This window comes from Cervus canadensis, chromosome 15 (assembly GCF_019320065.1).
Source record: "Cervus canadensis isolate Bull #8, Minnesota chromosome 15, ASM1932006v1, whole genome shotgun sequence".
Lineage (NCBI taxonomy): Eukaryota > Metazoa > Chordata > Mammalia > Artiodactyla > Cervidae > Cervus > Cervus canadensis.
In genome coordinates this window covers 14,050,707-14,065,845 of record NC_057400.1, presented here as the reverse complement: position 1 = coordinate 14,065,845, position 15,139 = coordinate 14,050,707, and the positions used below count along the sequence as shown (strand labels likewise).

The 15,139-nt window shown below is 38.1% G+C and overlaps 1 protein-coding gene across 9 annotated transcripts in view; it reads left to right on the top strand.

The window, feature by feature from the left end:
* NCKAP5 (NCK associated protein 5) overlaps positions 1 to 15,139 on the top strand; it is a 1,111,865-nt gene that overhangs the window by 420,373 nt on the left and 676,353 nt on the right. For all 9 annotated transcript variants that reach the window (XR_006273101.1, XM_043487514.1, XM_043487515.1 and 6 more), the window contains one exon: positions 636 to 709. Coding sequence is in view for 8 of the 9 variants with exons in the window: in XM_043487514.1 (XP_043343449.1) it covers positions 636 to 709 (74 nt within the window). In the remaining variant the exon portion in view is untranslated. The remainder of the gene's footprint in view (positions 1 to 635; positions 710 to 15,139) is intronic.

Sequence of the window (15,139 nt, the reverse complement as noted above, 5' to 3'; positions counted from 1 at the left end):
TCCATGGGATTTTCCAGGCAAGAGTACTGGAGTGGGTTGCCAGTGCCTTCTCTGATACTTTTATATGGCAAAACATAAAACATGGGCTTCCTAGTGGGTGCAGTGGTAAAGAATATGCCTGCCAATGCAGGAGATGGAAAAGATATGGATTCCATCCCTGGGTCAGGAAGATCCCTTGGAGTAGGAAATGGCAACCTGCTCCAACATTCTCCCCTGGAAAATACCATGGGCATGGGAGCTTGGTGGGTTACAGTTCATGGAGTCTTAAAGAGCCAGGCTCAACTGAGCGACTAAGCACACATACACATAAAATACAGTGTAAACGACTATGAAATTTGGCTTTTCTCTGTGATTAAGAGATTTTTATGCTGACTTGATAGAACTCCAGTTCTCCTCCATTTTTCATTCATGGAACCATCACAGAATGTGGGGAAAAATTTATTTGTCCCCAAATGACAATGCATATAAATCATAGAAGCATCTATTCCTGCAAATGAGAGGGACCAAGGGAATTATCTTGTCCAAAATCGTCCTGTAGAGATAAAGATGGTCTTAGAATCCTGATGCCTATGGTAATGAGGTTTTGTCTTTGCCTTTGTCTTTGGTGTAATGCAGTTTTATTTTTCTATGTGCAGGAATACATGGACTCCAACAAATACATTGAACATCTGTTAAATCAACTTGAGGAGCAACACAGAAGTCTCTGGAGGTGAGTTAAATCTACTTCTTAACTTAATAGCTGCATCTATAGCTTTAATCTTGATCACAGAAGCATGGAGTTGGCAAATGATCTCTTCTACTTGGTTGCCAAAAGCACCTTTGGGGGCAAAAATCAGCAGAGGCTACCTAAAAAGTTCCATTCCTTTAATTAAAGTAAAACAGTGGTGTCAAAAGTTGTCCTTGAGTGAAGGACCTGCTCAGAGCTTGGAGGATGGTAGAAATCATAACACTTGCCAAGGTCAAGGAATGCATTTGTCCACAGCCATGCAGCAAACTTATATTGTAGAAACTAGAACCCCAATTCTCTGGCCTTTGCCTGCCTAAATATTATTTATGTTTTTATTTTATTTTATTTTTCATTTATTTTTATTAATTGGAGGCTAATTACTTTACAATATTGTAGTGATTTTTGCCATACATTGACATGAATCAGCCATGGATTTACATATGTTCCCCATCCCGATCCCCCTTCCCACCTCCCTCCCCATCCCATCCCTCTGGGTCTTCCCAGTGCACCAGCCCTGAGCACTTGTCTCATGCATCCAACCTGGGCTGGTGCTTCTATAATTGAAAGATTGAGAACACTTCTGCTTAAAATTTCTGCTTCTCTTTGTATTAAAAAATACATATTTCAAGAATGCTGTTGAATAGGTCTCCCATGTTTGGTTTGGTTTTTGTTTTATGTGATGGATTCTGATTCTAGGTGTGAAAACATCTGCAGGTAAATTGGAAAAAGAGGAGAGTATTATATAAGTATTCCCAAGTAACTCATTCCCTGAGGCTTCTAGGGAATGGAGATTATTGTGATAGGATTATCTAGATCTTTAAAGTCCATGTGGCTATGTTTTTGCCAGTGCTAGTATGGACTCTGAATTCCACTTACTAAATTCCTATAGCTCTGTTATCTGGAATAAATATGCTAGTGCTCAATTACATGATACCTTACACTGCATCAGAATTATTGAATATAATTAGCTTCCTCTCTAAGGGGTCAATAAGCCCCTAAAGTCCTTTATGTCTTATCTCCTCATGGCATGGAGGCCAGTTCCCCCTCTGTGAAGAAGTGAAGTGAAGTCGCTCAGTCGTGTCTGACTCTTTGCAACCCCATGGACTGTAGCTTACAAGGCTCCTCTGTCCATGGAACTTTCCAGGCAAGAGTACTGGAGTGGGTTGCCATTTCCTTCTCCAGGGTATCTTCCCGACCCAGGGATTGAACCCAGGTCTCCCGCATTGCAGGCAGACACTTTACCATCTGAGCTACCAGGGAAGCCTCCCTCTGTACATAGAGATATTAAGAAGGTAAGTATGACCTAACCCTGTGACTTTCTTGCCCAACCTCATCCAAATCCACTGTACTCATTTGTTCTGCTCTGATGTTAGTTTTCCTACTAGGAAACATGTTGTTCAGTCTCTAAGTCATGTCCGACTTGTTGTGAAACCAGAAAACGTATCTGTGGTTACAGTAATAGACAATATTCTATTTTTCTACCTAGAATAAAACTGCTAATAGGATACAACAGAACTGTACAATTTTTAAGTCCACTTGTCACTAAAAGACACATCAGTTAACTTTGTATAACTTGAGGCAATATTCGTTAGATTTTATTTTGAGATCTATAACTTGGTGATATAGTTTTCTTTTGAGAACCAGTTTGTACCAATAGCAATATATTTATGGTTATATGCCTTTTAAATTATATTTTCCATAGATGTACTGCAAAGTATATTTAACTGAGTTGTAACATTTTATTTAAACTATTTGTATAAAATAACTTCCCCCATCTTTCCAAAGAAAAATATATGAATGATGAATACCATCTGATGAAATAAATTATACTTTATTAATAATTTGGTCAGTGTGTTTTATATACAGTTTTCAAGAGGAATAATAGTTTCACACATTTTTGAATCAAAAAAACCTGCATGGAAAAGGATATTTTCCTGCTTTCTTAAGGTAGTTAACAAAAACCTTTGGTTTTCTCTGATATGATTAAATTAAAATCTCATTTCAGGCACAGCTATCACCTAACCTAAAGTAAGAATTTTGTGGGCAATCACGTCCATTTTCCTTCAGAAATAGAATTATTGCTAGTAAAGAAGCAAAGGCTTATATATAGTGTCACAAGATCTAATAGCAAAGCTTTATTTGAATAATAATAATGATATTTGAATAGTCAGAATAACAGTGAGGAAATGGAAATGGTAATATTGAAATGAAAATGAAAACCAATAATAGTAGATTTACATACTATTTATTGAATCATGAAATTATATTTGATTATATTTTGCAAACAGATCCTGACTGACCTACAGTGATAGGCTTTCTGATGCTTATTACAATATCACAACTTCAACTATAGCCAAATAGTTTATGGTGAATGATTTGTGAGTGACAGTGAGCAGTGGGGGACTTTTTTTTCTGTTTATGATTGAATATTTAAAATGCTTTCTTGAGTTAAGGTAGACTCTATGATGTGCCAAGGACCATGGCATACCACAAACGCAAGCACAGCTAAAGTGTCTGAAGTCAAACATTCCCATAATTCAGTATATATGTTTTCTGATTTTTATGGTGTGTTTGATTTGTAGCTGTTACAACTTTCATGTAGCTGTTACAACTTTTGTTGATGTTGATATTAACTAATGGTCTTCCATTTATACTTAAGCTAACCTATAACTTAAAAATTCTGAATATTTTTAAAAGATTATTTTGATGTGGACTATTTCTGAAGTATTTATTGAATTAGTTACAATGTTGCTTAAAAAAAAAAAAGTTTTGGTTTTTTGGCCACAATGCATGTGAGATTTTAGCTCCCTGACTAGAGATCAAACCCACACCCCCTACATTGGAAGGGAATGTCTTAACCACTGGACGGACCACCAGGGAAGTACCAATTTTGAATATTTTGATCTTCCAATAATAATAGTAGTCAGAAAAAAAAAATAATAGTAGTCAGCATTAATTTATGGCCACGGTCTTTGAGGACTGATCAAAAGCATAGAAGATACATGTCATATTGTTATTGCCTCTTGCTTAATGATAAAAGAATTAGACAAATGGTAGAAGATTGGATATAAGAATGAAAAGTCTTATTTTTGTGAAGGAATCTCATAGTCTTTAACAGGCTTTAGTCATTTTTTATAGCATAACCATGTGCTGTGACACAAATATATTGTTGTAATCATACTCTCAAGATAACTGGTTATTCTGGGGTCCTGTTTAGTATTCTACTGAAATAGACCTATAATCTACTCTAGGTTTTCAAATTGTTAAGGCATTTGTAGAGTTCAAATATAGCTGTCTGGCAAAGAGCATTTAGCTCAATTAGTGTTTTGATAACAGCAGAAGAAAACTTCTGTGAATTTATCTGAAGAAGACGGTGGAGTTGGGATCTAGAACCTAGTCTAAGACTTGAGTACAAATCTGGGCACATTTCAATTGCTCTGCCTCTCCCTGCCTGATGAGAAAAAATAAACATACCCAGCAACAACTTATTTATAAGTTGATGTTGAAATGTGATCACATATTTTTGTACGTTTATTTGTTTTAATGAGGAAAGTGAAGATTAGGAGAAAAAGGCTCTTTCGTACTTAATGATTTTTATATCATCTGTTACTATTTCTGATTTGACTAAATATATCTGTGACTGACAAGAAAGAGTGTGAGAAAACAACTGCTGAGACTTTCTCCTGATATTTGACAGAAATCTTTATCCATTTGCAGCCTTAGATTAAGAGTTTAGAACAAACACAAACAGTTGGAAAATACAAATGGGATTCATGAATATTTATGGTGTTAATTACTCTTTCATGTCACATATGTGAAATTATGTTTGACAGATAGAGGCAGCATAACACTCTAGAAATGGAAATAAGACTGGATTGGAGGTTTTAGAGACATAGACCTTGGTCCTGGTCTGTCCAAAGCAGTTACTGGGTAACATCTCTGAGACAGAGTTTCCTTAGGTATACAAAGAAGGTATCGATATAGCTAGTATTTAAGATAACTGAGCACTGAGATTGTATGAAGCATATACTATCTAAAATAGCACTACCTATATATAACATGTACTGATATGTATAATCTTTTTTCTCTAATACTTATATAGCTGGATCACGTAGAATTTAATACATGTCATAAAAGGCTTCGAAGAATCTGTATAAAAATGCCTAATATAATAGACCCCTAATGGCTTGTGGGGCTTCCCAGGTGGCTCAGTGGTAAAGAATCCGCCTGCAAGGCAGGAGATGTGGGTTTGATCCTGGGTCCAGAAGATCCCCGGAGAAGGAAATGGCAACCCACTCCAGTATTCTTGCCTGGGAAATCCATGGACAGAGGAGCCTGGTGGGCTATAGTTCATGGGTTGCTAAAGAGTCAGACACGACTTAGTGACTAAACAACAACAGCTTGCCAGTGACTGAACTAGATAATGTCAAAATATTCATTTCAGATTTTCAGAATTTGAGTTAGAGACAGAGTTATCAATAGCCTATAAGTAAGTGAAGAATAAGTAGGTTTCAAGGTCAAAATTAAATGACAAGATCTGGTGAATGCACAGTGCCGAATTCCAACCAACAGATGCCAAATCAAAGTTTCATTTGAACAAGCTATACTTAGGCTAGAGTTTCTCAGTTAAGGCACTCTTGACATTTGTGGATAAGGCACTCCATACAGGGGGCACAGGTTCAATTCCTGGTCAGGGACCTAAGATCTGTCATGCTTCATGGTGTAGACAAAAAAATAGAAAAAAAGAAAAAAAAGATTTTAGTTGTAGAACTACTCAGAGCCACTTATATTGCTAATGTGTCATGCATACCAAATATAGACTATAAAATATAATTTTGACTTCTTAAAAAATATTCCCAAATCCTATTTTTCTTGGAGCATCTAGTCTGACCAAAGGTCTAAGGAATATATTTTGGGAAATGGTGACTTCTCTAGTTTGGTAGCCAAATATACAAAAACATAGTTGTATCTCTTTCTTCATCTTTCTCCCCTTACTTCACAGGTACCGGGATGGGTAGTTTGTAAAAGAGAAGCAAACAGTGTGAGGAGTCTGGGTTGTTGATAAAAGAGGAAAGTCAACCCCAAGTTCTGAGGGGCAGTCAAAGTATCAGTACTACCAGATTCCAAGAATCTGAAGAACCACTGATCATAAGCGATGTTTGCCCTGGCAAAGCACAGAACTTGTGCTTCCCTGGGGGAATAAATGTTGGTTGCCTACATCACCAAGAGGAAGAAAACACTTCACTGAAAAGTATGTAGAGATCTCTGGGTGCAAGAAGAGTCCCTAAGATCCATCCTTCCAACAATAAAATGATAGTTTCAGTGTATCCAAAATTCTTTAAAGTAGACTTTTGCATTCTGCCTTATTTGTGATTCTTAACGTAAGGGAAGAGATAGAAAAAAAATATTGGGCAAGAGCTTTGTTTTCATTCCCACCATGATTCAACATGCTGCCTACCTAAGCAGAGTGAAGACTGCCATGAAATGATGCACATCCCAAATAGTCTTCATGTTCTCCATAATTTTAATGTATTTATACATTTTGGGGTGGAGGTCATTGGCCCTAGTGCCTAAAGTTTCCTTTAGCAGTAATCCCTAATTCTGTAAAATGTGAGTGACATTAAAGTTGCTTACTGAGGGGCTACATGCTATCATTCTATCTCTAGGAAAAGGTCATCCTTTGCTAACATGTTATACAGAAATTGTCTTGTAGCTATAAAATAGAGTTAAGAGGCAAAAGTACACACAGCCTGAGAAAAGTCAAGCCCAGAACTTCTTGGAGATTTGCCTTCTGTGTATTTTGGTTCTTAGAATCGAATTATCCAGGCATCTTAAGAATTAGCACGGCTCTATCCTCAAGGGGTTAATTTATGGAGACCAAAGTGATTCCAAGTATTACACAGGTTGCCTTTGGTATAATCATAGACTTCCACTGAGAGAGCTTAATTGGCAACAAGTAAAATTGCTCTGCATGAATTCTTAATAGTGGACACCAAATAAAATAAGAACTGTGATTTGTTTTTTCAAATCCCTTCAAGAGAAAAGGAGGCTACCTCTGGGGGATAGACTGTGTAGCAAACAAAGAACTCAGCGCTCTCTGCTAGCAATAAAAGCAAAAGCTCATGATAAACCCACAGGATAATAGTGTACGCTTTCCCAGCTCTGCATCTTTCTCTCTGCTGAGGTCAAAGAGACCAGGACTAGCAGGCTTTACAGTTTCTTTCCCTCCTCTCCGCCCTTGGGCTGGATTTCTACAGCATATATCTGCCTCCTGGGGCAAGTGCAAGCATCAGGCCACCCTGGGAACCCATCAATGTCACTTCTCAATTACCCACCAGGGGTTGTTCCAGAGATGCAGACAGTCTCAGACCCCTGCCAAGATAAGAGTCTTGCCTTTAAGTCATGCCCTCTGCCCAGCACAAGGGAGAATAAATCAGGAAATTGGGTATTGTCACATGCTTCAGTGGTTATGTCATCCCTGGACGGTGGTGGGGAAGGCTGTGGGCTGAGACGTATCCCCAAGGACTCTTATTATAGACTGATGGTGCTACTTTAGGTAAACAGGGAGCATGTAGGCCTCTTCTCAGAGCTCTGAGACTCTGGCTGAACTAACAGCTTTATCTTTAAGATGACTTTTGTTCAGTAACAGAAGGGGCTAATAGAACTAAATCCAGAAAGGTGTCCGATTGATTGGAAGATCGCCCAGGTCCATCAGGCTTCATGCTTTGCTGCTCAGTTGTGTCTGTCTCTTTGCAACCCCATGGACTGCAGCCCAGCAGGCTCCTCTCTTCATGGGGTTCTCAAGGCAAGAATACTGAAGTGGGGAGCCATTCCCTTCGCCAAGGCATCTTCCCAACCTAGGGATTGAGCCTGGGTCTCCTGCATTGCAGGCCTGATTCTTTACGCCCTAGTCACCAAGGAAGCACACCCAGGTTCATATTTGACCTTTAGTTTAGGATTGATCAACATGATTGTTGATTTAGGTGGCCGGTGTATGGTCTGCATGTTTGTCTACTTCGAGAGTTGCCTAGTGTTTGAACCCGAGTTATCCAAGGCAAAGAGATTACCAAAAATGCCAGAGTGAAACTCTACACCAACTTTATATATACATGATTTACTTATTAAATCTGTCCACCCTTAAAAGGACTGTGCTAATCCATCAGAGAATATATTTAGGTCCCAACTGAATAAATGTATAAAATAAACTATTTAAAACCTTATGGGTTTTTATCTTTGCCTATTCACTACAAATCTTGTTTGAAAGAAAAATTCACATCCATTTATCAAGACTGTTCCACCCCAGGCTAAGTGGAGGACTCTGTAAAACACATTTTATGAGACCGTCCTTCAAAAGACCAAAGGTTTCCCCAAGGAGCTGATGGTTTGATCTGAGTTCTGAGTAGGAGCAGGTCTGGTAGCATGAGGACAGATGAAGAATTGGTTATTGACTAGATTGAGTTTGGGTTGCCTTTAAAACCTTTGAGTATAATTCTGTGTAAGATCTTTGATAAGGGATTCAGGTCTAGAGCTCTTTATAGTTAATATATAAAATACAATATAGATAGAGGCATTCGATTAACCTACAAAGACATAAAACTGCCCTCTGCTGTAACCGGGGACACATCCCCACATTAAAGATGGATTTATTGCAGCCATGGGAACCTTGAATTGAATAATATTGTACAAGTAGGTCTGTAGAGGATCTGAAAATTATTCTACTTCTAGTTTAAATAGGTTTGTGCTCTTCAAGAAACACTCTTAAAGTGCCAAAAAATATTTCAACATCAATAAGATTCAGGGGTGACCCAGAGAAATTTACCACTATGTAATCTGAAAACATTTGACTTAACACGTTTGTTATTTTTAGATCCATGCTTATCTTAATATGACAGCCAGGAACCTAATGTGATTTATTTATGTGAAATTAAAATAAAAAGCCTCGGGCAAAAGGCATTTTGTAGATTTATTGGGGGTAATAAAGATCACAAATATTCCCTACTAAGTTGAAAGAAGAAAAACTCCAGCAGGCAACAATATAAATGACCTACTCGACATAAATGCATGTGTTGAAGCTGACGTGCACCCACAGTAGAGAATGACAAAGTGCCTTTTTTTTCTGGAAGGAGGAATGAAATGGGTAATTTACCATGGCCGGCTATTTAATTTTAATTTTAATGGAAAAAGAATCACCAACTTGTTAGTGTATGAGCATACTTGTGATTTTTCCCCACCCCCAAAGAAACTGATTGTTAGGATATAACGCTACATATCTCTCTACATGTGTAACTCTGGAGTTCAAAGGAGTAAATTTGTTTGTTTTTGCTTACCCTCTATTCTTTTTGTGCCTTCTGTATTCAGAGGCAGAGAACCCACCTCCATCCTTCAATTCTAGGGAGAGATGTTAGAGCTTCTATGAAAAGAGAAAATACAAACTGCACATCTCAATTCTACACTGCTCCATTAGCCAGATTTTACTAGTGGAGGATATCACTCAGTTAGGCCCAGGGGAGGCACTTGTTCTTGCTCCATCCCTTTACCCCTCCCCCCAGTTAATGAGAAAGACACTTCAACAAAATAATCCAAAATGGAACACTGGCTCTATCCACACCTTCAATGACTTCTATACCAGTTCCAAGCATGAAGCTCTCAGTCACACACTGTCTTATTTTTTCATGCATGCTCATGCTCAGTAGCTCAGTCATGTCTGACTCTTTGTGACTCCATGGACTGTAGCCTACCAGGCTCCTCTGTCCATGGAATTTTCCAGGCAGGAATACTGGAGCAGGTTGCCATTTCCTACTTCAGGGATCTTTCCAACCCAGGGATCACACCTGCGTCTCCTGTATCTCCTGCATTAGCAGGCAGATTCTTTACCACTGAGCCACCTTATTCCCCTAAGGTCTTTGGCTTGTAGAACCAAATCTGGTATCTCATCTCTCTCATAGTGCTTATCATAAGACATCCAACTTCAAACCTAACGCTTCACTTACCCTGAAAGAGAGACAACTGGTTGTATGTTCTAATCATCTTTGTACCTAAGAGACTTAGCAGGTGCTAGGTCCTCAAAACACTTTTCTTAAGCCATTGAAGGAACTGATATTGATTCAAGAAGAGAAATTATTAATGGTTCATGTGTTTATTAGGGATGAGTCTGCCTTTATTGGTGAGTCCATTGCAAGGAAAAGATCAAGCAAGCATAGCAAAAAGTCCTTTGTTTCAGTGCCGTACCAGTGCTAAAAGGGACCCATAGTTTCAAGATAGTTCCTCTTAGAAAGGTAAAGATGGGATACTTCATGAAGATGTGAACATATTGCTTTTGTTATATAAAGCTAGGAAGAATGCTTGCTTTACTAGACTTTTATTTTATGCTTCTTTAAAAATTCAGTCATAAAATAAATTTGGGGACATGTCCTGTCTGCATGTTGGGTCACTGGGCATCATAGGAAAAGTCCCAACCAGTAACAATAATCAAATGTGTATTTCCATCCATAAATTTATTCCCACTGTCTACCAACTGTATCTTGGGCTGCAAACAACGTTTTCAATAGACACAATGAAAGAATTTCTCATAATTTTTAAAGAAAAGGACTAAGAGACTATGAGAGGTTAAAAAAATCCATGGTAAAAATCTAGGCCTTGGATAATTTATCACCTTGAATAAAATGAAAAAAATTGGAGAAAAATTATAGACAATAGGTTGTTACTTTTAAAGGTAGAATGGATAAGATACACAATGCTGTACATAAAATATATAAACAATAGTGACCTTCTGTATAACACAGGGAACTATATTCAATATCTTGTAATATCCTATAATGGAAGCAAATCTGTAAAAGTGTATGTGTGTGTGTGTGTGTATATATATATATACACACATATATATATAGAAGCCTATATATAAGCTTATATAACCTACATATAAGCCTATATATATACACACACATATATACACATATACATATATATATCGGTTTCCCAGGTGGCACTAGTGGTAAAGAACCCACCTGCCATTGCAGGAGACATAAGAAACGTGGGTTCTATCCCTGGGTCGGGAAGATCCCATGGAGGAGGTAACCCACTCCAGTATTCTTTCCAGGGAAATATCATGGACAGAGGAGCCTGGCAGGCTACAGTCCACAGGATCGCAAAGAGTCAGACATGACAGAAATGACTTAGCGCGCACACACACACACACAAACATATATATATACACACATATATATGTAACTTTTATATATATGTAAAAGCACACATTCATATATATATAACTGTATAATATATATAATACATAATTAAAAGTATATATATATATAGATATTTACATATATATATATAAAAGCTGAGTCACTTTACTGTACATCAGAAACTAATACCACATCATAAACCAACTAATAGTTCAATTAAAAAAAAAAATAGAATTGGGGTTGGCCTGGAAGTCTATAAAGTGGTACTGGCAGAGAAGACCTTAGAATTTTGTTAAGATGGACACACAGTTGAAGTCAAGGTCATTCAGCATAGATAACAATGACACGGGCTGCCAAACAGAGGGGAAGTTTTCAAAGGATTAGTGGCATAAGTAGAAAATAAACAGATGAAAAAAGAGCAACTAAAAGCTAAAAGTAAATTTCATTTTTGTTAGCTAAGTGCTTTAGATAACAAATAAGGGGTACTTTCTATCTCCTAAAATGTTACCTCCAATCTAGTCCACCTGGGATGGTATTTGGTGGCACACAGCTACAATCAGGGTCTCTGTTCTGACTGCTTGGTGAATGTGCTGTACTGTTGAGAACGTTTTCAAATAGTCTCTGCTTCCTTCTCTGCAATGTGAAGTTCATGTCCTGATTCTGACACTTATGGTGTGGTTTCTGGGAAAGCCCTTTAGATATCCAGGGCCTTGGTTTCCCACTGATAACAAGAAAGGGTTAATCAGTGATTTCAACAGTCTTTTCTTTAGGGTTAACAGTCTGTAATTATTACCAATTACCTTGTAGATCAGCTAAAGGGTTGAGTGATGAAGACAGAAGAGAAATGATAGATCCATAGAATTACTGAAAGTTGAAAGTGATAGAAAGTGAGTTTTCCTTCTTGAAAGAAGGCAGCAAATTATTTTTATATACGTGGTCTTCTTTCAGCTCTAACTCTTGGACTGTGTCTTGGCACTGAATCTTCCAAAGGTAATAAAACAGCATGCCTGCAGACCCAGGGCACCAAAATAGAGTCAGAGTCTGTGACTACTTTCAAAAGGCTTTACAGGAAATTGTTCTATTGAATAATGTTTAAGTTTTCACTGAAGCTATGAGCACAGCATGGTGAAAAAAAAAAAAAGTCAATTGCTCATTATTTGAAAAATATGCCACTTTCAGGTTATGGTCCCTATTAAGGGAAACTGCACTGTCTTATGATATCTCTTCAGTGTTCCCTAGAGATTCACAAAGTCATTGGCTAATTGAAAGTGAAAATGTGTATTTACCTGGATTTATTCATTTTTATTATCTAATTGATTTTCCTGTATCTTGGCTTGGGAAATACATATCTGAGTGGGGTCAATTACAGAAGGCCACTCTAAAAGAGAATTTCTTTGGGTCAGATACATAATTTAGGACTTTGGCCTTTGGAATCATTTGTTACCAAGATGACATAATTTAGACTGTACCAGAAGTTGCATCTATCCAAAAATACCTCTCCCACTAGACTGCCTGGAATTCTCATGATTGATATAAAAGAAATTGTGTGGCCAGAAAAATCACCTCTGAAATCTGTACTTGCCACCTGAGGGGAGTTCTAGCTTTACTCTCTTAGCTCCTGATAGTATTCACCAAGCATTAGTTTGCCAAATTAGAGACCTGTGGATATCTGAGTCCCGTTTTTTTTTTAGCAAAGTTAAGCTCGGCATATTTAGAATTGAAGAAAGTCCTAATAGACACGTTAAGAGTACAAACCTAAGTATTTCTATTTCTAGTTATACATGTCCCTACCAACACTGACCTTCTTCATTACTGATTATTCCTACACACACACACGCCCAACTGTCAGTGTCTTGTCCTCGACACACACATCCTTCAAGGGAGAGCAGAGATCAGTTCAGTGTAGTCACTCAGTCCTGTCCGGCTCTTTGAGACCCCATGGACTGTAGCACACCAGGCTTCCTGGTCCATCAGCAACTCCCGGAGTTTACTCAAACTCATGTCCATCGAGTCGGCGATGCCATCTAACCATCTCATCCTCTGTCATCCCCTTCTCCTCCTGACTTCAGTCTTTCCCAGCATCAGGGTCTTTTCCAATGAGTCAGTTCTTTGCATCAGGTGGCCAAAGTATTGGAGCTTCAGCATCAGTCCTTCCAGTGAATATTCGGGACTGATTTCCTTTAGGATTGACTGGTTTTATCTCCTTGCAGTCCAAGCGACTCTCAAGAGTCTTCTCCAACACCACAGTTCAAAAGCATCAATTCTTCGGCACTCAGCTTTCTTTATGGTCCAGTTCTCACATCCATACATGACTACTGGAAAAACCATAGCTTTTACTAGATGGATCTTTGTTGGCAAAGTAATGTCTCTGCTTTTTAATATGCTCTCTAGGTTTTTCATAGCTTTTCTTCCAAGGAGCAAGCAAAGGTCCTCCTAATCTATTACAACTCAGCACCTGGATTCCTCAGCCTCAGTCTGCCCAGGCTTCCTTTTTTTAAATTCACCCTGAATTTCAGACCATACCACATATGTCCACATAATTGTTTACATCTTGCAAAAACTCCAAAATTATTCCACATACCTCAGTTTTTATTCTATAGATATTTTCAGCACCTGGCCTTCTCCTTCTATACCAAATGGTGGCTAACCATAGGGTTGAACATAGTAGGTGATCAGCTAACACACACTGATTTCTCTTTGATAAGAGAATTGAAAGTTCTATTCTGTACTGTGGCTGATAACACTGTATCAAGTGTACTTATTGCAGATGTCAGTTAAGAACGTTAGAAACCAGAGAGTATCTGGAAGGTCTGCAGGAATTGCAGATGTTTAACTGGACACGTAGAGAACTAAGAGAACTACCGTATGACTCAACAATTCCACTCCTGGGTATGTATCCAAAAGACAAAACCAAACCATTAATTTGAAAAGATACGTGCATCCCAATATTCATGGCAAATGGTTGTCAAGATATGGAAGCAACCCAAGTGTACATCAATAGATAAATGAATAAAGAAGATGGTATGTGTGTATACATACACACACACACACACACATACACACACACACATGTATAGACAATGGAATACTATTAAGCCATAAAAAGAAGGCAGCGTTGCCATTTTCAGCAACATGGATGGTTTTGGAGGGCATTATGATAAGTGAAATAAGTCAGACAGAGAAAGGAAATACTGTATGATATATATCACTTACACGTGGAATCTAAAAAATATAACACATAAGTAAATATAGCAAAAAAAGCAGACTCATAGATGTAGGAAACAAACTAGTGGGCTACCAGTTGGGGTAAGGAAGTGGGGAGGGGCAAGATAGGGGTAGAAGATTAAGTACAAACTATGATGTGTAAAATAAGCTACAAGGATATTGTATGATACAGGAAATACAGGGAATATTTTATAATAACTATACATGGAGTATAATATTTAAAAACTATGAATCACTATATTGCATACTTGTACTTCATATAATATTATACTTCAATTATACTTCAATAAAAAAACAACTGCAGTGAGTTATCTTGTGGAGAAGGGATCAGCAGTATCCTAGGATATTCAGGAGGGCAGGACTAGTTAACCAGTTGTCTATGTTAGACCCTGAGGGATGGCAACTCAGGGCTAAAAGGAAGTGTTCTGATACACTCTGTTCTCTAACACAGAGGAGGGTGTTTGGGACAGTGAGCTCTGTGCCATCACAAGTGTCCAGGCAGACCCCGGGTGACCGTCTTTCAGAGGTCGTGTCCAGGGGATTCTGCTTCCGTGGATGGGGCGAGGTCAGGTGCCTTTCATGTTGGATAACTCATCATGCCGCTTTTACTCTCTGGCCCTATTACCGCCATCAGTACCTCTATTTGTAATGACTATTTCCTTGTCAGCCCTTTAACATACTGACAGTTTGATCTGTTTGACCTCAGTCTTCATTTTTCCAAAGGAAGCAGAGTTGGTTCTTGCATTGCTCCTCAGACAACTTACATTTCAGACCCCTCTTTACACATGGCCACCTATGTGATTTATTTTAGTTTTTCAATATTCCTCTGAGCATGTGGGTCTCTAATATAAACATAATATATTTGATTATGAACAGATTACAAGTTCAATTTCAGTCATCCTTTGAGAGAGGGTTATTATTCTAACTTTATGATTTTTTTACCCCAGTGGTACTAATTGTTAATAACCTTTAGGCAAAATACCTAAAATTCCAGCACTGCATC